The sequence below is a fragment of the Octopus bimaculoides genome, chromosome 21, assembly GCF_046866305.1.
Source record: "Octopus bimaculoides isolate indiv1 chromosome 21, ASM4686630v1, whole genome shotgun sequence".
Lineage (NCBI taxonomy): Eukaryota > Metazoa > Mollusca > Cephalopoda > Octopoda > Octopodidae > Octopus > Octopus bimaculoides.
In genome coordinates this window covers 33888488-33911345 of record NC_142948.1, presented here as the reverse complement: position 1 = coordinate 33911345, position 22858 = coordinate 33888488, and the positions used below count along the sequence as shown (strand labels likewise).

Here is a 22858-nt window from a genome sequence, read left to right as displayed (position 1 = left end):
ATGAGTAGACTGAAGCAGCATGAAATGAAGTACCTTACTCAAGAATACAATGCACCAGCTAGTTCAGGAATTGAACTCATGCGATTATGATTGTGAGCCAAACACCCTAACCACTACACTATGCCACACACATTCATACAACTTTTTTTATCCTTTACTTGTTTCAATCATTAGACTGCAACCATGCTGGAAAACTATTTTGAAGAGTTTTAATCGAACAAGTTAAATTGAGTACTTATCTCCCTCTCTAAACCTGGTACTTTATTGTATTCCTTTTGCCTAACTGTGAAGTTACAGGGACATAAACAAATCAATACCAGTTATCAAGTAATTGTGAGGGACAAAGACATACATATACAATGGGCTTCTTTCAGTTTCTGAGCACCAAATCTACTCTTAAGGTTTTGGTCATCTCAGGGCTATAGTAGAAGATGCTTGCCCAAGGTGCCATGCAGTGAGACCAAGCCTGGAATCATGCAGTTAGGAAATAAACTCCTTACCACAGCCATGCCATAAATATCAAATAATTTACATCTAGATTCATTTCTGAGATCTAACCACAGAACTAGAAACAAGTTAGTTTCAATGATAATGCTTATGGTTGGTGACCAAATAATCTATAGTTTCAATTTACATCTGCTAATGTCCATAAATATCACAGTTTTCAATTTCTTCTCGAACACAACTGACAGTTCAAGCTTTTAAGAAATAATGTTATATTTCTCTATCCTATATCTATATTTAATAACCCTGTTTCATGAATAAAGTTAAGCTATTCATGGATTAGGAAAGTCTGTGATACACTGTTCTCTATGTATCTCAATCATATATCACATTTTCTGTTACAATATACATTGAACAGAGCTGACTAAACTACATTCTTCCAAGTCTTCCTTCAATCTATATTGTAGGTACTCTCTCGAGTCAGTTCTAGGCATCTCTTCACCCAGCACATTGTCATCTATTTACATGTCTATACCAATTAGATAGCTATTCTGAACATATATTAATTTATAGTTCTGCTAACCCATACTCAGCTCATTCTTCTGCAGTCATCATAGATCCTCCAACATGTTTGATATTTTGATCTACTGTTTCCTATTGTAGTAACTGAAGAGCTTCTTCTCTTTCCCTTTTCAACTCCAGCTGAGGTGGTAGGTCCCACAAAAAATAAAGAAGTCAATGTCATAGGTGCCACCTTTGTTCCATAACTAAGCAATGACATTTTTTTAAATATTCACTACCCACACTTATTTATACGGCTTGTTGTTTTCTCCACATTTGTCCTGCATTTATCTCAAATTATATATATTAATTATATTTATATGTTTATTTTTAATTTCAAAAATTTATTTTCTTTTGTTTTGAAACGGTGACTGACACTAGTAAGAGCTAAAAGAAATCCCTCTGTATCAGTTTCATGCCACTGACCACAGCTTGAATTTCAAACACAGTTCATAACAAAGATGTTTACAAAAACTATTTTCTTCATTTACTCTAAAAAAAAACAACTACGACAACACACACAGATATATGTAAGAAAAATAAATAAAACACATGACAAATGGTGATGTATTCCTGAAGGAAATTAACAAATAGGCACAGTTCTAGCTGGTGAATTGAAATATTAGTTGATAAATTGGTTCACTGAAAATTTAAACCCATACCATTGAATAATTAAAATGTTTAACAAAATGAGTTTCAGGATGATAATTACTTAAGTAGCCATAAGAAAAGGCAAAGTAGATGAATGAGTGTGTATAGTTTTCAAGCTTTTCTTATGAGTATTAGTACAATAAATGTATTGGCTACAACAAAGAGCAGATTTCAGTTTGTAAAACTGATTTTCCAGAAACTTCACAGGCCCTTTCAAACCAATAAGATGAATACAGTAGTTGTTCTTGCACAACTGCTGGAAAAGTTATAATTCTAACGACTTAAATTCTAGGAAGAAGAGACAGGGGAATATGTTTAGTCCAGGACCTAAGGTGGGGATAATATGATGAAGAGAGATGAGTAAATTGAGAAGACTCAACTAGAGGTAGAAAGAGACCAGCTTGTTCCAAGGAACAGAGGCCACTTTAGTAGTGATAGAAAAGGCAGAGAAGGATGAAGTGTGTAGGCAACCTACTTCAAGCAAATCAGTCAGGTGACATTTTGATGGGGAAAGGCCTGCTTAAAACACAACTGATTGGATTATTTTGGATGCACTGCAGCTATTGTGCTTCACTTGATCAAGATCTATGCTTATGGAAAACCAGAAAACAATTGTCAATTATACATCTAACAATACAGAACTGCACATTCTCTTGTTAACTATTTTACAGCTAAGTAAACTGGACAAGCCCAAGTTAAATATCTTGATTGGAGATGCAAAGCAGTGCTCATGTTTAAAATTACAGCTAATTATAAGAAACAATTCAAATAACTTACCATCTCTGGACATCCCAACAGCTATGCACTTCTTAAATCTGAAATGTTAGTAAGATAGCTTGGTAAGTCACGCTCATATGAATACAGAATGCAATTCAAACATCATATATGAAAATATTGTTTAACTGTTTTACCACCTAACTAGTTTTACTGCCTTAGTCCCATAAAAACACTACCAGCAATGGCTTGTCTAATATGGCTAAATGTTAACAGCAGTGGAAAATGAAAATGTACAGCAATTACTTCTAATTGTCTAAGACATTGGCACAGTAAGTAAAGCTTTTCAAATGCAAACTAAAATAAATCTTGTTAACAAATTACTTCCAAATAAATTTCTCAGTAATAATCTGTCTATATCACTGACTAAACATTTTTAGTTGTTCATACACTTTGGAGTTTCAGATATTCAGTATCTAGTAATAGCTATGACAAAATTTAAAAAATTATAAAATGTAGATTAAAGACTTTAAGAAAAATACCTCACCTGCAGTACTGGCACCGGTTGCGATTGGCTCTCATAACATTGCACATTTTGTTTTTTAAACATGGGCGATAACTTATCTTTTGTTGTATGCTCCTTCGGAAAAATCCCTGTATATGAAGAAGGAGAAAAGATTTTGAATATATGGTCTTGTACATGTAGCAGAAGATAACAATCAAATGAATAACACAAACTCATGGGTCATCATTTAAATTATATTTTTGTTGAAGCACACTACTTTTGTTTTCATTAATTATGAAGAGGAATAATTTTGTAAAATAACTGTCATTATTAAGATGATGTTTAGAACATAAATTATCATGAAATTTTTATGGAAGAATTTAGTTCAGCTCACTTTAAAACAGAGGCAGTCTCAGAAAAGTTAGAATGGAGAAGAAAAAAAAGAGCGATATTAAAATAAGTATCAAACTGAAATAAGCATCTGGGGTCAGCATATTGAATTAAACCCTTGAAAGCAGTGCCATGGCATGGCATTGACCCAATGACCAGAGTCAGTAAAACTATAAAAGAGTGTATTACAAATCTCACTAATTTGATTTTTAAAAAATAGATTTGTATAAATGGACAAAAATTATTTTATAAAACATTTAAAAACGGAAATGAGGAGACAAATTAATTTAGTTCATTAACATTTATTTCTATCATTTTGCTAATATCAGAAAATTTTTATCCTATTTTTGTGAAGAAGCTGCATTTATTGTTAAAAAATAAAAAGAGACAGAAAAACTGGACACCATAACAAGATAATTAATTGGGTTAATTATTTTAAACTGTAAAAAATAACTTGTCACCTGATCAATGATGCTTTTAAAATTAAAGAGAGACTAACATTCACTGTTGCTATTGGGAAAATATGTCATTATTATGAAAGCACAATGGCTGTGAAATAGAATAAGATGGTCATCAGCTGATACTTAACTGAGTTACTGAGATTTAAATATGACAGACAGTGGTGAGGACATACAACTAGTTGAAACATCAGATAATTGACTGGTACTCTTGACTCAATGTAAAACAAGCACACCCATGTTTTATTAAAGTATGACAAGTAAATAAAAGAGGTTTCTAAGCTGTTGACTTGCTACAAATAGTAGCCAAGTCTCCATCAATTCATATCCTACTGTCTTTTAAATTAACACATTGGACATGATCCTAGCTGCAACATTAGTTTTCATAGCTCTGCTTGATCAAGGCTGATCTGGACAAATTAAGTCATGAGTGAATAAACTAGAAGTTGATATATCTCCTCTACACAAGGCACTGAAGCCTAAAACTGATATTAGGACTGTATAGAAAACAAAAATAGCATATAGTCATCAAATAAGAATGGTTAAACAAAATTGTTTCTTTTGTGCATAACATAATGCCTATTTGTACAGGGATGGGTGGAGAGCAAAGTTTATTCAACTCCAGTGTCTTCCATTAAGTTGATTAATCTAGGAGAGATTGAAGTTAAAATGGAATCCTTTAGCAACAGTCAAGGTAATTCTCTTTTACAGGTGCAAAACTTGGACTGTCACTAGGTCCATGGCCATGTCCTCTCAATGTATGTTAAACTCAGATGCTCTGGATAGTCTCCAGGGTAAACTGGATTTGTAGGTGACCAAGGAGCAATTCAATAGTGAACTCACACAATTGACCAACAAGATAGCAAGAAGACATTTGATAATTAGCAGGCACTGTCTTTGAGAGACCCAGAGTTGCTCACCAGGCAAGTGATCACCTGGGAACCAACTCATGAGAGTGTGAAGCTGGGTGTCTTTCCAAACCTTGTATCAATAACCTTAGAGGTGAGTAGTATTGTAACTACTGATAAACTTAAAACAATGCTAATGAGACATGATAGGTGAAGTTGTTATCATACCCAATACAAATAGGTGTAGTCAATTGATGATATTGGTATTGAAGATAAAAGTGATAAAAGATTCCTTACTTTGCAGCCTTCACAGGCATGAACTCCATAATGAAAGCCACTGGCTTTGTCTCCACAAACCCTACATAAAACAGTCTCTCCATCAAACTCTGTAAAGAAAAACAAAATTTTTTCAAATTAACATCATTATATTTTCTTTTTTACTGATACATGAAACAAATTTAGAAGTATCAAATCATTCAATTTTGCATAGACATCAAATTAAAGTTTAATATTAAGGCAACAATGGTGTAGATTTATATTTTCCATGGCTTGGTCAGAATAGGAAGGGTAGTATTCTTCAAATTTTTCATGATTTCCATAAATTGGTGGAAGGAAGTTATCCACATACTAGGGACCTGGCCCAAATGATTGCAAGAATTTACCACTACCATCTTCTAGTTTAGCAGTACTATCTGGCCCTTGGCATGCTGAGGTCACTAACTATAAGGTATGTTAAGTAAACAATAGTTAAAGGGCAGCTGTATCTTGCAATCTAGCTGTGGAATCATTGTATTATATGGTCTAATGAATCAATCTGTACCACATGAACTATATTTACAAGTTGCAACAATTACCACACTGTGTAAACACATATTTATGTACTACCACACCTTTGCATGGCACTAACCAGTACAGCTAACCTCAAGTAGTAGTAGGAGTAGTAGCAGCAGTAGCGTTGTTTTGTGGTAGTGGGATAAATGTGGATGTTCTGGAAAGGGTTGAAGGATGCATTAGTGACAGTATAGTATTGGTGGTAGAAGTTATATGTAGTAGGAATGGTGATGGATAAAACAACAGGTCAGACAATAGTAACAAAAGACATGACACCACCACCCTCCATACTCAGGTATATTCAAACAAGAGGGGGAGGAGGGGTACAAGTAATTTAAGTACAGTTAACTTGAATGAACAAAGAGGAGAAGAGCACTGGCAGTTCAAGGGCAGAAAACACCTAAGTGTGAGGGTGCATGAGTGTATATAGGAAGGCACCCAGGATTTAGAGAAATAGTGATCAAGAGAAAGAAAGTCTAAAATCTAAAGAGAAGAGAAATTGAAAGAAAGACAGGGAATGTTGAGAAGAACAGCATACATAGAGATGGGAGAGAGTAGATAGTAAGAAAGAGAAGGAGGAATAGAGAGAGTATATTGTTATTGTTGAGCCCAGACCAGTTCTGATACAGATCTACGAAAGGCATTCCAATTGTGACCATCCCATCTCTATTCAGATATAGTGTATCTAGGATTACACAATCCAATGTGTCTTTTTTTTTTTTTTTTTTTTTTTGAGAACAGTAGTGCATAATTTAGCTACTATTTCTAGTAAGTCAAGAGACTAACTGAAATAACAAATATCAAAAGTAAAACTGCAAAACTGAGAAATGAACCTGCATTAAAAACTGGAAATTATCATTCATCCATAGATAAGCCAATGGAGTAGTTACTACTGAATCGTTCTTGATCTGCAAGAAATTGCAGCCAATATCTCCTCATACCACACCTATTTCCAAGCAAGGTAATACTTCCCTATGACAGTCATTTTTCCTTGAAAGATAGGAGATGACTGACAACTGTATGACAGTGGTGCCAATTGTGTGTGAGCACATATGTACACACACACACACACACACACACACACACACTGGCCTCTGTCAGTTTCTCCTTTAGTCACCATGGGGCCATGGTAGAAGAAACTTGCTGAACGTGCTACACATTAGAACTCAAACTTCTTAACCACACAGTCATACCAACATCTGCAGTGTGTGTGTGTGTGTGTGTGTGTAACATCAGTACAGTAGAAAAAAATATAATGCATTAAGTTGCATCCGCTTACTTCAAAAACGTAAAACTTAACCATTTGAAAAACTGAAATCAATAAAATAAGTACCAAACCACAGTAAGTATTAGGTCAATATGATTGACTAAACCTGTTGAAGGAGGTACTTCAGCATGGCCACATTTCAATGACTGAAACTTGTAAAAAGAGAATAAAAGGATGTATTCTATAGAAAGAAATAAGATTCTGGAATTCCAAAGCTTCATTCAATAGTTTTCATTTCCATATATGCTGAAGATAGGCATGAATGTCACAGTCTTCCAATTTATATTGTTAAAAAAGAATTCTTGAAATTGGATGACTATGCAAGAAATAAACATTAATCTAGCTGAAGTATCAGTTCACATACACATATACACACACTTTTAGCTAAATAGGTTGTTATCAAAAATGGGTCAAGTTGATATTTGTTTTTCACTCCTTTTCCTAGTTACCTGCTTCTGTAATCAATAAATAATGTGGAATGTAGGTGATGGAGATAATGGTGGTTATCTTAGGGCTGAGGAAGAGGTAGGGAGAAGTAATGATAACAAAATAAATATACCATTTATAATGGAAGTATGTGAAGCAGTAATGAAAAAATCATTTTCTTCCCTTCTTTTTCACTCCCCCACACCTTTTCTCTCTGAATTCCTTTCCTGCATCATTCTCACCTTTTCCCTCAATTTCTCCTCCCTCTCTCACTGCACATTAATGACGATAATATGTGGATATACATAGGGCATTAATTAGAAAAATTAGTTATAAACAAAACAGAAGGTATTCTTTACAAAGTCATAAATTCAAGGATATAACAAAACGTTCTGTTGTGGGAATGAATTCACAATCCAAGAATTGTCCAATAACTTCAACCATTCAGACTATTTCGATTGTATATGCATGCATTTGCAAAAGCAATTGTGATACTCATTTTCCTTTGTCTTTCTTTCAATATGTTTTGTTCATTCGAGTAATGCATACTGTCAGTTACTTCCCAAGTAAAAAAAATGTGTATTTGTGTATAATTACATCAGGTAATAAATTACCTAATGTATATCACCCTAAAATGTACATAACCCCAAAATAGAGGTGTTTCTTATAATTAGGTCAGTGGAGTTAGCACACTAAACCTTCAACTGCAACTCTTCCATTTATAAATTTATAAATAGAATAATCACACACAGCTAATGTGAATCATCAATCTACTTTCTAATCCGCAAAATGTTTGGGTTTAACTCTTTAGTATTCAAATAATTCTGTCAAATGTCACACTTATTTATTCACAATGTTTTGAATTAATCATGTATTACCTTGTAGCTTTGAGATTTTAATGATGTGATTGTAAATTTTTAGAATGCCATTCTAGGATAGGTGTGAGAGGCCAGATCAGGCCAGTTTGAACATAAAACAAGCAGAATATTTTGGCTGGATATAGCTGGTTTAAATGCTAAAGAGTTAATAACTATAACAATGCCATTCAAGCTTTTATATTGTTTATTGAAGAAGTTATGACACCAAACTTAAATTTAGAAAGTAGTTGTTTTTATCAAAAGGATTAAAAGAAATAATCTATAAAAACACTACATAAGAAAATCAAAAGCATCTTTCTTTATCTGCTTAAAAAGCTGAAGTACATCAAAGTTAGAAGTAAAAGCAAGATTAAACACCTAAAGCAACAAAACAAATTATCATTTAAAAAAAAATTTAATTAGGTGCATAACCTTTTCTTTTTGAAATTAAAGTATTGTTTAAATATAAAATATAAATGAATACATTGTGTATTTGTGTGTGTGTGTGTGTGTGTGTGTGTGTGTGTGTGTGTGCGTGTGAGCATGCACGTGTGTGTGTGCGCGCACACATTTTTCTTTTCTATGTGTGTCTTTTCTGTTTCTCATTCCTTCTGTGCTTCTCTCCCTTCTGATGAAAGACTCATGTCCAAAACATTAAAACATCTTGTTTCCATTAAAGCATTACGTTAATACCTTATTTGTTAAACCTTGTTCTTCATATACACTCATTTTTTATTGCTCACTGTATTTACAGAATATATATATATATATATATATATATATATATATATATTTCCAGATATTTGCATTCCAAGTTCAAATATTCAAATTCATCTGAATTCCATCTTTGCCTCCCATCTTTCAGGGGTTGATAAAATATAGTACCAATCTACGACTGGGGTTAAATTGTCTCCTCCTCCCTTACACATTTTTGGCTCTTTAGCTATGTTACAATAAAAATTATTTTTCTTCTTGTGATTATTCTTACTAATGATTCCCCATATGTACAACTTTTAAAAATAATTTCGAAGCAGCATGTCACTATAAAAAAAAAAATGCAGACATATACATACACAAACATGCAGACCAAACAAAGTAAACCTACGCTACATTTAAACTTGATAAAAACACTAACCTTTACATTATTTCATACAGACACTCCAGTTTTCATAAATCTGGATTTTGCATTTGTATTTACACTGGTTTTTGTGAATGGGGAGTAAAGAGAGAGGGGGGAAAGAGAGAGATAGGGAGTGTGTGTGTGTGTGTGTGTGTGGAAGATACAAAAGAAAGTAAAAAGGTAGAGAAGATGGGACAGGTGTGTATATAAATAGAAAGATGATAAAATGATGTGTATTTGCATGCAATGAAAGAGTGGATTCAATGAATCAGCGACAATATTTCTTATTGTTTGGATGCAGAAACACTATCAAGTTATCTTTTATGTTCACTTTTTTAAAAACTTTCTGCAGAAGTGTTATTATTATGGTTGATGACAACAGAGATGTCTTTTGAATTAGGTCAGTGAACTTGTGGAAGAATGACTGACTACCCTTGATGTTTTATTATGAAATATTTTATTGAAGCAACAATGATATTAGATAGGACAACAACAATTAATTAAACAAAACATATGAAAAAAATTGTTCATACCCCCCCCCCCTCATACTCACATAGAATTCTCTTAACAATGTTTTTTGAGTTGGGAGCTGAGTATGTATTCATCTAAAAGAAATTTGACCCCAGTTGAAATCCCACTGCTACTTTTACTAACATTATAATGTTCTTCATTTTATTTGTGCATACATGTGGACTAGGGTGGAGTAGAAAATGCAACTTTTGAAATTGTAACCAAGAATTGATATTTTCTTGTGAATTAAGGTTAAAAGAAAGGTGTATAAAGAACTTTGCGGTTAAATATTTTTTTCAGGCTCTACAACGCAATTGAAAATTTTCAAAAATCATTATTTTTGGTCAAATTTGGGATTTCATGGATTATAAGTCATAATGAATACATATTTCTACATACCAGAATGCAAACTGTAAATATAGTATCCTTAAGAGGTTGCATACCAAGTTTCAATACAATTGACTAATATCTTGAGGTTCTGCATTGACTATAAAGAGAACTTGAGTGTGAACTTCTCTCCATTGCCGCTGCAACAGCTGCTGCATGTGGACGTACATCGTACGTGTGAAGTTTTCTGTTTTGTACCTTGACTTTAGGCCATTGTATGAAAATTAATGATCGTGTTAAATTTAGTGTTGTTTACATTTAGTGATGACTCATAAGCCAATAACACATCATGATATTGAATGCCCAATATTTGGTACTCCCTGTGATCTTAGTGAGCAAGTTTCACCAACTTATGCCATCTTATTAACAGTCTCGATGGAAAAACTACTGGGCCTCGTGGATTTTTTGGCCGATTGGTAAGAGACTGGAGCGATGTGAAACACTAAGTGTTGTGAAATTTAATCAGATTCTAATGGACTTACCATCAGTAGACAGAAACAACCTTAGCACTGATCAAAAATACTTTCTTGATATCCACCAATCTATTTCTGAAGGGAAATGTTCATCTGAAATGGCATTAAGGAATCCCAGGAAAATGGCACATTCTTAATAGCTTACAACTGCAAATCATATATTATGATTGTGGCAAGAACAGTTGGGACAGTTTCATTAGTTTAACTTTTTCTCTTTGTTCTGTTCAACCCTTGATATAGCCATGTAGTGCAATGGACACCCTGTTTGTTTACTTCTCCATAGGTGTACACACGCACGCACGCACGAACACACAAGAAAAAAAAATTCTGGTGTTCAAGACAAAAAAAGGACTTCAAATTGAAAGGTAATACAGCAATAATCAATTGGAATTATTTAGTTTTAGCTATTGTGAATGTAACAATTAGCATTATGTCATTTTAGGAATTTCCAAAACAACAAATCTTTGACTGTTCCATTCTTTATTTGAGAGTGTGATGCTAATTCTCGTCTATGCAAAAAATTGGCCTTATTACTGAAATGATTCGTATTATTTAGTTACATGGAATTATTTCGAATAAATTGGAAATGTTAATTATTTTTATCACCAAAATGTGTCAAGAATCAAAAATTGGTTTACACGTAATTTTATTTTAACGTGTGTGTAATCTAGACCTCATGTAACACATATATTTGATGACCTAGTATTAAAAATAATAAAGAAAAAGTCGAAAAGTCTATTCATTTCACATAATTTTGAAATTTCATGTGTGTTGCGGAGCCTGAAGATATAAATTTTAGAGCTTGAGATTTTAACACTCTTGTTTTTAAAGGATTTCACAAAAGAAAATCGATTCATAATAATGAATGTAAAAAATAAAATGAGGAATGACAAACGTGTTATAAATTGATTTTTTCTCGTTATTCAAAATTTCAAGTGGGCTGCGGAGCCTGAAGATGTAAATTTAAGAACTTCAGATTTTAACACAGTTGTTTTTAAAGGATTTCACAATAAAAAATATATTCTTGAAAACATACTTCGAAAATCTGTGTAAAAAGTACCTTTTTCACCACACCCTAATGTAGACATATACAAGTGTGTGTGTGTGTGTGTGTGTGTGTGTGTGTGTGTGTGTGTGTGTGTGTGCGTGCGTGCGTGCGTGTGTACACCTATGGAGAAGTAAACAAACAGGGTGTCCATTGCACTACATGGCTATATCAAAGGTTGAACAGAACAAAGAGAAAAAGTTAAACGAAAGCAGAGCAAATGGGAAATTAGATGTAAACTTAATAGACAGGAAATTTAGACTAAGACACAATACACAGAATATTCGCAGCTGAGTTTTCCTTGTCAGTCAATGACCCAAAATATAGTGGTTTCGCGCCATTACCATTGAGACCACTCAATCTTGGAGGCACCAGTGCTGTTATTAAGCTACTGGGAAAAAGCTAGCTCCTTTGTTCTCTTTCTCTCTCTCTGTCTCCCATTCTTTCCCTCTCTCAATACTTCCTCTTCCCTACCACGTGACTAGTGTCTGGCAAAGCAGTGTTGTTCTTTTCTGCCCTGCCTTTGACCAGACTGGTCATGCTGGTCTGGGCTCCTGTTACGTCCTCTAGGACTTGCTCTATTTCATTTTTGCGCAACCTACTAACTTCATTCGATAGCTGCAAAGTTCTTTCCGTTGTATTTGTGGTATATATATATAATTATTATTTTTTTCTTCTGTAAGGTTTTGTGCTGTTATATATTCATAATTCTTTGTCTGTTGTATTTATATAAAGTCTTGTTTGTTTCTGTCTTAGTATACATTCTAGCTTTTTCCAAGTAGCTTAATAACAGCACTGACACCTCATCTAACTTTAACTTTTCCCCCTTGTTGTATTCCTTCTGTTCAATTCTTGATGTGTGTGAGTGTGTATGAGAGAGAAGGGGAGAATTTGTTTTGCAAGATTCCTGATGTGAAATTGTGCGTTGAAACAGATATTATTATATTTCAGGATGGTCATTTTTTTTCTTGCCAAATAAACACACACACTATATATCCATTCTTCACTCATTTATTATTATTTATCTTACGTCCATTGTCTGGAAATCTTTCATTACACACCTGTGTATGACGAAAGATTTCCAGACAATGGATATAAGATAAATAAAAATATATATGTGTGTTTATTTGGCAAGAAAAAAAATGCCCATCCTGAAATATAACGATATATATGTATATATGCATTCAGGACATAGTATTAGATTTTGCCTTTCACCCTTTAGATGTCAATAAAATAAGTACCAGTTAAGCACTGAGGTCGATGTAATTGACTTACCCATCCTCCCCAAATTGCTGGCCATTTACCAAAATTTGAAACCAATATTATATATATATATATATATATATATATATATATATATCTCACACAAACAATAACTGTGTGTGTGTGAGAGAGTGTGTGTGTGTGTGTGTGTGTGTGTGTGTGTGTGTGTGTGTGTGTTTGTATGTCTGTGCATGTATGTATATTTTACATATGACATATAGATGGATATATATACAAATGTAGCTGTTTAACTGACTACTGTGATATAAGTTGATTATTTAATATTAGTGTGTGTCCGTACTTGATTATTATCATTTCATCTAATTTTCCATGGAAGTATTTATATACAGTTTATTTAAACACATATATATACAGACAAACTGCATCACACCATACTTTTAATAGCAACTTCTACATATATTAGTGTGCCTATGTATGTCAGTGTGTGTGTGTGTGTGTGTGTGTGGTAGTTATGTGCATATGTATGTTAGCGTATGTATGTGTGTGTGTTTATTCTCCATTTTGATTGAAATTTTTTCCCAAATTAAAGTAATTACTCAAAGCAAATAAAAATAAATAGTCAGAGCAATAATATATAAATGCCACCACCTATTAACCGACATTTCTGTTTAACACACTATTACAACAACAACACATGATGATGTGATATCTGTCTCTTTACTGTTGCTACCACCACTCCATAGATTAGACAATGAGAGTTACAACCTCATTTTGTGCAATGAGTTGTTAATAAAAATAGGCAAACATCATTACTTATAGTAATATGGGAGGTGGACAAACAGAATTAGTAATGCTGTGGTATTTAGGCACATTGCCTTATATTCAGAGTTCAAATCCTTTTGCGATCATCTTTACCTTTCATCCTTTCAGGTCAATAAAATAGGTGCTAATTAAGTACTGATGTTGATCTAATCAACTGTACCCTGCCCCCAAAATTTGAGGGTTCATGCCTATGTTGTAAATCAATAATTATTGTTATTACTAATTAATTTTGATATGAAAGGTAGAAATACTAAGTGTTGGACTGAATATATTAGTGTTTTGTGTTATTCTGGCTACAAATCCCATTGTAGTCAACATTGCTTTTCATCCCTTTGAAGTCAATAAAATAAATTTGACATCTACATCCCCAACCATTGATCCAAACTACTATAACATCACACTCACACATGACCGGACTTATGCCAATGTACAAAAAAAGCAAAAAATTACATTATTATCTAAGTCACATATTTTATCCATCCCAATTCTATTAATGTGATATCATAAATGAAATTGCCTTCACCAGCCCAGTGTACATACTCTTACAGACAGTCTTTTCTCTGACAAAAAGCAAGTTATTACTTTTTTTTTTTTTTGTTAATTCTTTTAGACTTATCCCTTTGGGCTTCAGGAGTCTAGACACAGATCCTAGAAATTGGAAAGGAAGAGTTGCTGCTGAATTATGACTCACATAATTTAGATTAAGAGTGGAAGGAGGAAGAAGGAAAGTAATCCTTGCTACTCTAACTCCCCACCTACAAAAAAAAAGCTAAAACCAAAATGTTCACTAGTCCTCTTTCCAAAATCGCATCATCATATCATTATTACTATTACTATTATTATCATTATTAAGACGGAAGCGAGCTGGCAGAATTGTTACTGCACCGGTAAAATGCTTAGCAGCATTTCGTCCAACTTTATGTTCTGCATTCAAATTCCGCCAGGGTCGATTTTGCCTTTCATCCGTCTGCAGTCAATAAAATAAAGTACCAGTCTTGTACTGGGGTCAGTTTCATAGACTAATACCTTCCTCTTAGATTTCTGGTTTTATGCTTATGTAAGAAATTGTGGAGAGCTAGCAGAATTGTTAGACCATCAGAAAAGACACTTTGCAGTATTTGTCCTAGTTCTTTTGAGTTCTGATCCTACTGAGGTCAACTTTGCCTTTCATCTTTTCAGCACCAAAAAAAGTAAATTCCCAACCACGTATTGAAGTTGATCATAACTAACTACTTTCCTGTAGACCTCATCTTCTAAGATGAAAATATTGTTTAAATATTTCTATTGCTATCTTAACAATTGTTTTCATCCTTTACACTCAGATATCTTGATTTCTTAATGTGTATGCATCATACCAGGATCTGTAGCATCTACAACCAGTAGATAAGAATATTGTTACCCATAGTTTAAAAAAGAAAAGCTCCTAATTCAAATCAAAATTTAGTATACGTGAATTTTTTTCTTTTAATTGTAATCAATTCTAAAGAGGAGGTGAATCAATGATCTGAAAACTTCTCTCATTAACAGAGTTCAACAACCTAATTGCTTTAGCTACTGTTGCATTCATTAGTCTGATTTATTATATTTAATTATGAGAAAATCAACAACCTCAGCAAATGGAGGGTAATATTATTAGTCAGCTGAGCTTTAAAACACTGTAATAGACATGTCTCCAAGGAAACATCTATGCCAATGGTTCTCAACCAGGGTCCATTTGGCCCTTGGCGGTCAATATCAGATTTTGTTGTTAAAATTTATTTGCAATAAGCTGGTTTAAACTTTTACAATACACAAAATATTTAGACATAAATGTTAATGAGAGATTTTAGGTATCGAATGGTTATTGAAGGTACCCCCCCCCACACACACACACACACATACACACCTAAGTAAAACATGAATCAAAGAGGTCCATGCACAAAAAATAACTGAGAACAACTGATCTGTGCAGTCTCTTGATTTTTAAAAATAGTAGCAATTTCTTCTCCAAATCACATCTTACCATCTTAAATAAAAAAAAAAAATAAAAAAATAAAAAGACACTGATTAGTATAGTTTATATCCCAAAAGAAAAGGATGTGTGGCATGGCTGAATGCTTGTTGATCATAGGTCAGTTCAATGAAGGCTAATTTAAGGTAAAAGGAAAAACAATTACAATACTAAGAAAGATTTTCTCTCTCTCTCTCTCTTTCTCTCTGACACACACAGAATTGATTGTATTCTAAACAAGGAAAGTGTTTAGTAACACATGTGTGATGAAGGAATGGAGGAGATATTTAATTCCCACAAATAACCACAGGAAAGGAGTGGAGGAGGTATTAATTCTCTTATACATCTATTGGTGAAGGGGTGAAGTATTATATACTTCTGTAGATGAGATAAAGCCAAAGGCTTGACCATCATCAATGGATCATCTCTTTTGGTAACAGGGTGTCAATACAGACCTGTTAAGGTACCCAATCAGGAGAATAAAGATTTGTGATGTTCAGATCTTTCCCAGGTGAAAAGAAATTGGTCAATGTGCCAGTTTTGCACAGTGGGATTCATTAGCCACCAAAATTTTTGTAGAAGATCTGCAATTAGTGCTGGATCTGACCAATATGCTTTCTGAACTTCATAAAAGAAAAACTACTAATTGCTCAAGTCTACAAGGATACGGAATAATAATAATGATGCCAAATTTTGCAAGCTGAAGTTTGTGTGGCTCTCCCACGGAAAAGTTTCAATCACATGCTGGAAATGAATCATGAGAGTTTTTGAAACAAGTCACGAGTTTCTGGAACAAAAGTGGAACCCATCATACCACACCTAATGGTATGAAAATTACTAGTGTGCAAAGCTGTCCTATCGGTCAGTTTCTTTTCCTGTTTGAATATGTTCGAAGTCAGAATGTATACCGCGATGACAATATTCGCACAACTACTCACAAACTAAATTCTATTTAACGGAAAGCTTTCAGCTCCGGGTCAAAAAACAAGTAGCATACAAATACATACACGCACGTACGCACACGAACTCATTCATAGCGGCCCCTATTAAGTTTCGCTGTGAAATTGGACCCACGGGGGTCTTTTCGACAGGTCTGTAGGAGGATCGAACACACCAGTTTTATTTATTAACAGTTCGCCGGGATTCACTCGCCGCTTCGCACCAAGCTGCCAGAAACAGTACAGTCCAAATCAGAAGGCTCTATGAGAAGGCTATGAGTAACTGTTTTCTTCCTTGGATAAACACAAGTTAACGCACACGCAAACCATGTGGATGTTGTGAAAAGACCATACACAGACGTGAAGCCGGTAAAAAAAATAATAAACACTTAACGTGCACATGGGTACAATAAATAAGAAAAAGAATTTAAATATTTATAGAAATTAAACGCAGAGGTGTACCTGAGTATATAAGAAAAGCCATTATTTAATAGACATCTATCACATTACCGCTATTATCGTAACAGTTTTTTTTATATATATGTAACGTGGATTTATAAATATATGCACTAAAAGCATAGCGAAAAGGTGATTCGATAATCAAAAATCATTTTTATATTTCGTATTTTAAGTGACTCACTGAAGAATATAATTTATTTGGTAAAGGAAAAAAGAAATAGTAAGAATTTTTTCTTTTTTTAATTATTTGAATAAAGAAAAAAATACAAATCCGATAAAATAACAAAAGAAATATTTCAGAGAGCAGACAATGAGTAAGACGGAATAAGGGTGTAAAGTGAACGCGGGAAAGAGAAATGAACGAGAGTGAAAGATCTAGTAGTATGTAAACACAGAGAGAAAGAGAGGGACAAGCAGACTGAATCAAAGTGGGGAGGGGGGAAGCTGAGAAGGAGGGACAAAGAATTAAACAAGCGAGTGAAGGAAAGTAAGAGTTGTGAGAGGCAGCAAGCAATGTATGTATATAGATGCAAGAAATGTATATATATATATGTGTGTGTGAATATAAGATTGTGTGTATGTAAAACTATGAAACTGGGTCAGTGTGTCTGGCGCATGCATAATGTACTTGTGGGTTGAAGTCGTGTGTAATTTGTTGCACAAATACTGTCTTCCAATCAATACAGAGCTCAGAAGGCCAATAGGAAAACAGGCTATTTGATTTTAAACTATTAATTTGTTCTCTCTCTCTCTTTCTTTCTGTCTATCTTACTCCGTAAACCGATCCTTATTTCATTCTTCTCACTCTTTATTAGGTTATGATGCCCCACCCATGTTCCCCACCTACTTCCCACACCTCTTCCTATAAAAACATTCAAATTTGACTCACATTCAAGAATATAAATAATAATTTTACTCGAAAATATAAACCTGTATATCTGAATTTTTCTGGAGTCTCATTGTTTTTAACTATATCTATTTATTATTATGATTAATATTTTATCATTATCATTATTATTATGTGTGTGTGCGAGACAATCTTCTATAGAAAATACATAGCAAAGCCAATAGATTAGGAGACAACGTATGTATAAACTGGGCTCACAGTCAGAAATTCGGTATGTGTATATGTGTTTGGGGTTAGGGTAACAGTCGATTACTTCGGAACCAGTTCTGGTACTTTATTTTATCGATCCTGAAAGAATGAAAGGTAAAGTTGACCGCCACGAGATAGGAACACACAATGTAAGGAACCTGAACAAATTTCACATATTTTCCCCGACGTTCTGATTCTGCCACTCCACCGAGTGCGTGAGCTTACATACATTTACCTATATATACACACAGAAACGCGATGCTAAACAAAGTGTGTGTGTGTGCATATATAATATACACATCTATAAATATACATATATGAAAATATATATCAATATACATTTATAGATATATATCAATACATGCATTAACATATATGTGTATGTATGTATGTATTTTTACATAGATATACATGTATTCATATATGAAAATATACATATATCAACAACATAATCAAACATCATATGAGCACAAATATACATTTATGTAAATACACACATAAAAATACACACACACACACACACACACACACATATATACAAAATAGTATATCATATATATATATATATATATATATATATATATATATATAATCAAATACACAAAGATGCCTATATGTGTGTTTGTGCGATATATATGTATATATATATATAATCAAATACATACACACACAGATTTCTGTATATACATATATGTGTGTGAGCATGTTTGTATATGTATGTATATGAAATAAAATGCCTCTTCTGTTGTGTTTAACTTTTACCGGCCTCTATTTTAGACTTTTTTCTGTTTATACATCAACATGTAAAAACTTTTTTCTTTTTTTTTTTCGTTTTGTGAACATAAAAACATTGCAAATGAGAGGTGCCAGTTGCTCAGCTACATTTATTTCCACATTTTTGTGTAAGCTGTGTTTATTGTATTTTGCCAAATGATTTATTTGAATTATCTTTGTCTATCATTTTTGACGACCACAACTCGATAAAGGTGTAATTATTAGTGATCATCAATAGAGCGAGAATTCTATTTAAAAGCACTGGACTTGCAGTATTTACTTACAGAATACTACGTCTGTTCAATCCAGTCATAATCAACGTTTCATTTTTTTTTCAGGTTCAATGAAATAAGTTATCAGTCAATGACTGGGGGTTCATGTAATTAAGGACCTGCATCTGTGAAAACTAATGGCTTTTAGCCTAAATTCAAAAAAAGAAAAACATGATGTAGTTGTTATTAATCTATCAGAAATTTTAGTGACGGCTAAGTCAATTATATCAACCTCACGGGTTGGCTGGCGCTTTATTTTACCGACCCCAGAAGGATGAAAGGCAGAAGGTAAAAATACTTGCTACAAGGCATCTTGTCTGATGCTCTAACAAATATGCCAATAATAATTTAGTGGGGTGGGGTTAGTTGGTTCTATTGAGCCCAGGACTTGACAGGTACTAATTTTATTGACCCCGAAAGGATGAAAGGCATAGGATATGGCTTCAAATTTTGGCACAAGCTCAGCAATTTTAAGGGTGGTGTTCTTAAACCAGTATGTGTACTTGTATGATGGTACTTGCAATGTGGGATTCATTGCGTTTATTACATATGATTTTACAAAGCACATAGGACCACAGAAGTATATTTTCAATATTGGTTGGGCAGTTAACCAATGTGCATATGATGCTGTTTTATGTTGATCCATTTTTAGTTAGGAACCTCCACAGGGAAGATCTGGAGGTGAACCAGTCTTAAACATCGATCCTGCCCCACAAATCACCCAGCAGGTTACATGTAGCAGTTTCAAAACCCACATTATCCATGGATAAGTGGGTCTTGTAAGGTGGTCTGGTGATGCCTTCGCATATGGTAAAATAGTACTGATAGCTATTCACTTTGGAAATGTGCAGTGCACATTTTTTTTTGTCATCTACTTCATTGTATTTACTGCATATCCTGTGGATCTCATAGACAGGGATGAATTATAATGCACAAACAGCCCCCTACATGCTGCTTTTCTGTGTGCATATGTATGTATATATATGTTATATATGTATACATATGCATGTGTATCTACTATATATATATATATATATATATATATATATGCATTTATATGTACATATACACACATATATGTACATATATATGTATATGCATATATATATACACATATACACACACATATATATACACATGTGTGTATATATATATATATATATATTTATATACATATATGTATATACATTCATATATGTATATACATTCATATATATATATATATATATATATATATATATGTATATACATATATATATATATACATACATATATATATGTGCATATACATAAATGTACATATATACATATGTATATATACATATATGAACGCATATATCCATGTATGTGATTATACATGTATCAGATATTTATATACACACGTGTGTGCATTTCATATTCAGATATAAAGATATGTTAAGAAGGTTGCTTTGCAACAACATGGCTGCAGGTTAACTTGAGAAAGTACTTTCTAGTATAGTCCCAGGCAGACCACAAAGCCTGTAAGTAAACCTAGTTATGGGAAACTTCACAGCAACTACTTATGTGTGTGTGTGTGTGTGTGTGTGTGTGTTTGTACATGTGCTAGTGTTTGCGTTCGTCTATTCCTACCTGACAACCAGTGTTAGTTTGTTTGTGTCCTCCATAGACAAATGATTTGACACAATGAAGCTGGCAGAATAAGTATCTGACAGTCACTTGATAAGTTGTGCGGCCAATATGATCAATATGGTTGATTGCATATTTGAAGGTGCCCCAACTTGGCTGCACTTACAGAAGAGAAAACACACACACACACACAGGTATGTACAATATGTACAAAGAAAAGTAAAATTTTACATAGTATTTATTTCACTAAATAAATAGGAGTCTGTGAGGGAATGGATAATAAATATCAGGGAATTGAGCGGATGAAAGGGTGATGCTACAGCTAAATGTTTGTGGAGGGGGGGGGGGGTGTAGAGAGAGTGAGCAAAGTAGCAGCCAAGGTGGAGTACTGTGAATAAAAGAAAAGGGTGGAGAAAGACTGATAGTTTGGAGAACATCAAGATGTGGGAGAGGGGCGTGTAAGGGGATGGGGTGGAAAAGAGAGAGAGAGAGAGATAGAGAGGGAGAGAGAGGTTGTGTGTATGTGTGATGTTGTTGCTGCTATTTCAGTAGTATCATGGCACATACATGGCATGGAGATGAATGGGGAGGAGGAGGTTGAAGCAGACATGAGTGAGGTGTGGCAGGGGACATAGACAGACAGACAGACAGTGTGTGTGTGTGTGGTGTGCCAGCCAATAATGTGGGTTAATATATGACACCATAACCAGTCAATGACTCATAGTTATATGTACAATAACAACTGCTATTTCTTTACTATAACATTAAAACAACATCAACAACACAAATACAAAATAACAAAAACCGGCGTTGAGGTGTCAATGTATATAATATTTTATTCAGCATTACATATATATTATGCATATATTTTATATATACTGAACAAACATTACATATCTGTACACACTACAGAAAACTTTTATAAACACATATTTATATGTGTTTATATATAAAACATATTATCTAAATACAATTTTATACATCCATACATATATCTTATACATATATACACTTTTCATTAATAGATATAAGGATATTTTATAAATATAGCATGGAGAGCCTATCAATACTATAAATATATGTATAATATAAAGGCTATACACAAAATATGTTTATATCAAAAATATACATTATATATATGGATATATAAAATAATATATAATGCATTTATATGAAATATATATGTAATGAATGTGTATGTGTGTAAATTTATCGCTTATCAGTAAAGAATGCGTAAACTATGTGGGCACAAATACAAGATATATCTATCTATCTATAATATACATATAAATAATGCATAATCTACAAAATAGATATGTAATAAAAATATAATATACATAATATAGGTAATATTTCTTATATACAATGTGCTTTAATATATATATATATATATATATATATATATATATATTTATATATACACACACACACACACACTCAAGCACATATACATATATGTGCATATACATATATATAGAGAGACAGAGAATGGACAAAATAATGGAGACACCATCATAATTTTGAAATATCTATACAACCATCAAAAGCTTGTTTATTTTTTATGTTTTTTGATTTATTATTAGTGTTGTTTAATGTTTTCCTAAAATTGCTGTTTCTATTCAGATATCATCAGAAAAAGGTATTTAAAATTAATTAAAATTATAGATCTATCAGGCTTTGAAAGAGGTCAAATTGCTTGTGCTCGTATGGCAGGCGCTTAGCGTAACAAAAACAGCCAAAATGTTTGGTGTATCAAGAAGCAAAATCTCAAAAGTAATGACAGCCTTTGAGAAAGAAGGAAAAACTTCCTTATTGAAACAAAACTCCGGAAGAAAACCAAAACTTTCAGACAGGTACCGTTGAACTCTTACATGAATTGTTAGAAATGATCACAAAAGTACAGCTTCCGAAATGACTGCAGAGCTTAATGACCACCTCAAGAACCCAGTTTCCACAAAACTTATTTGCCGGGAGCTACACAAAGCCAGATTTCATGGGAGGGCTGCAATCAGACAACTACTACTTTCAAAAACAAACATTGCAAAGCATTTGGAGTGGAGTAAAAAAAAACCTACAGAATTGGTCCCTAGAGCAGTTGAAGAATGTTATTTTCTTGACAAGTCATCCTTTACCTTATTTCTGACAACAGATCAAGTATACGTGTGGAGACAGCCAAAAGAAGCATTTG

The 22858-nt window shown here is 33.3% G+C and overlaps 1 protein-coding gene across 1 annotated transcript in view; it reads right to left on the bottom strand.

Moving 5' to 3' along the window:
• Nucleotides 1–22858, bottom strand: part of LOC106871941 (uncharacterized) — a 107511-nt gene that overhangs the window by 44651 nt on the left and 40002 nt on the right. The window contains exons 2-4 of the mRNA XM_089339065.1: nucleotides 4869–4957; nucleotides 2918–3024; nucleotides 2434–2471 (exon numbers count right to left, since the gene is read on the bottom strand). Of these exons, the coding sequence (XP_089195191.1) occupies nucleotides 2434–2471; nucleotides 2918–3024; nucleotides 4869–4957 (234 nt within the window). The remainder of the gene's footprint in view (nucleotides 1–2433; nucleotides 2472–2917; nucleotides 3025–4868; nucleotides 4958–22858) is intronic.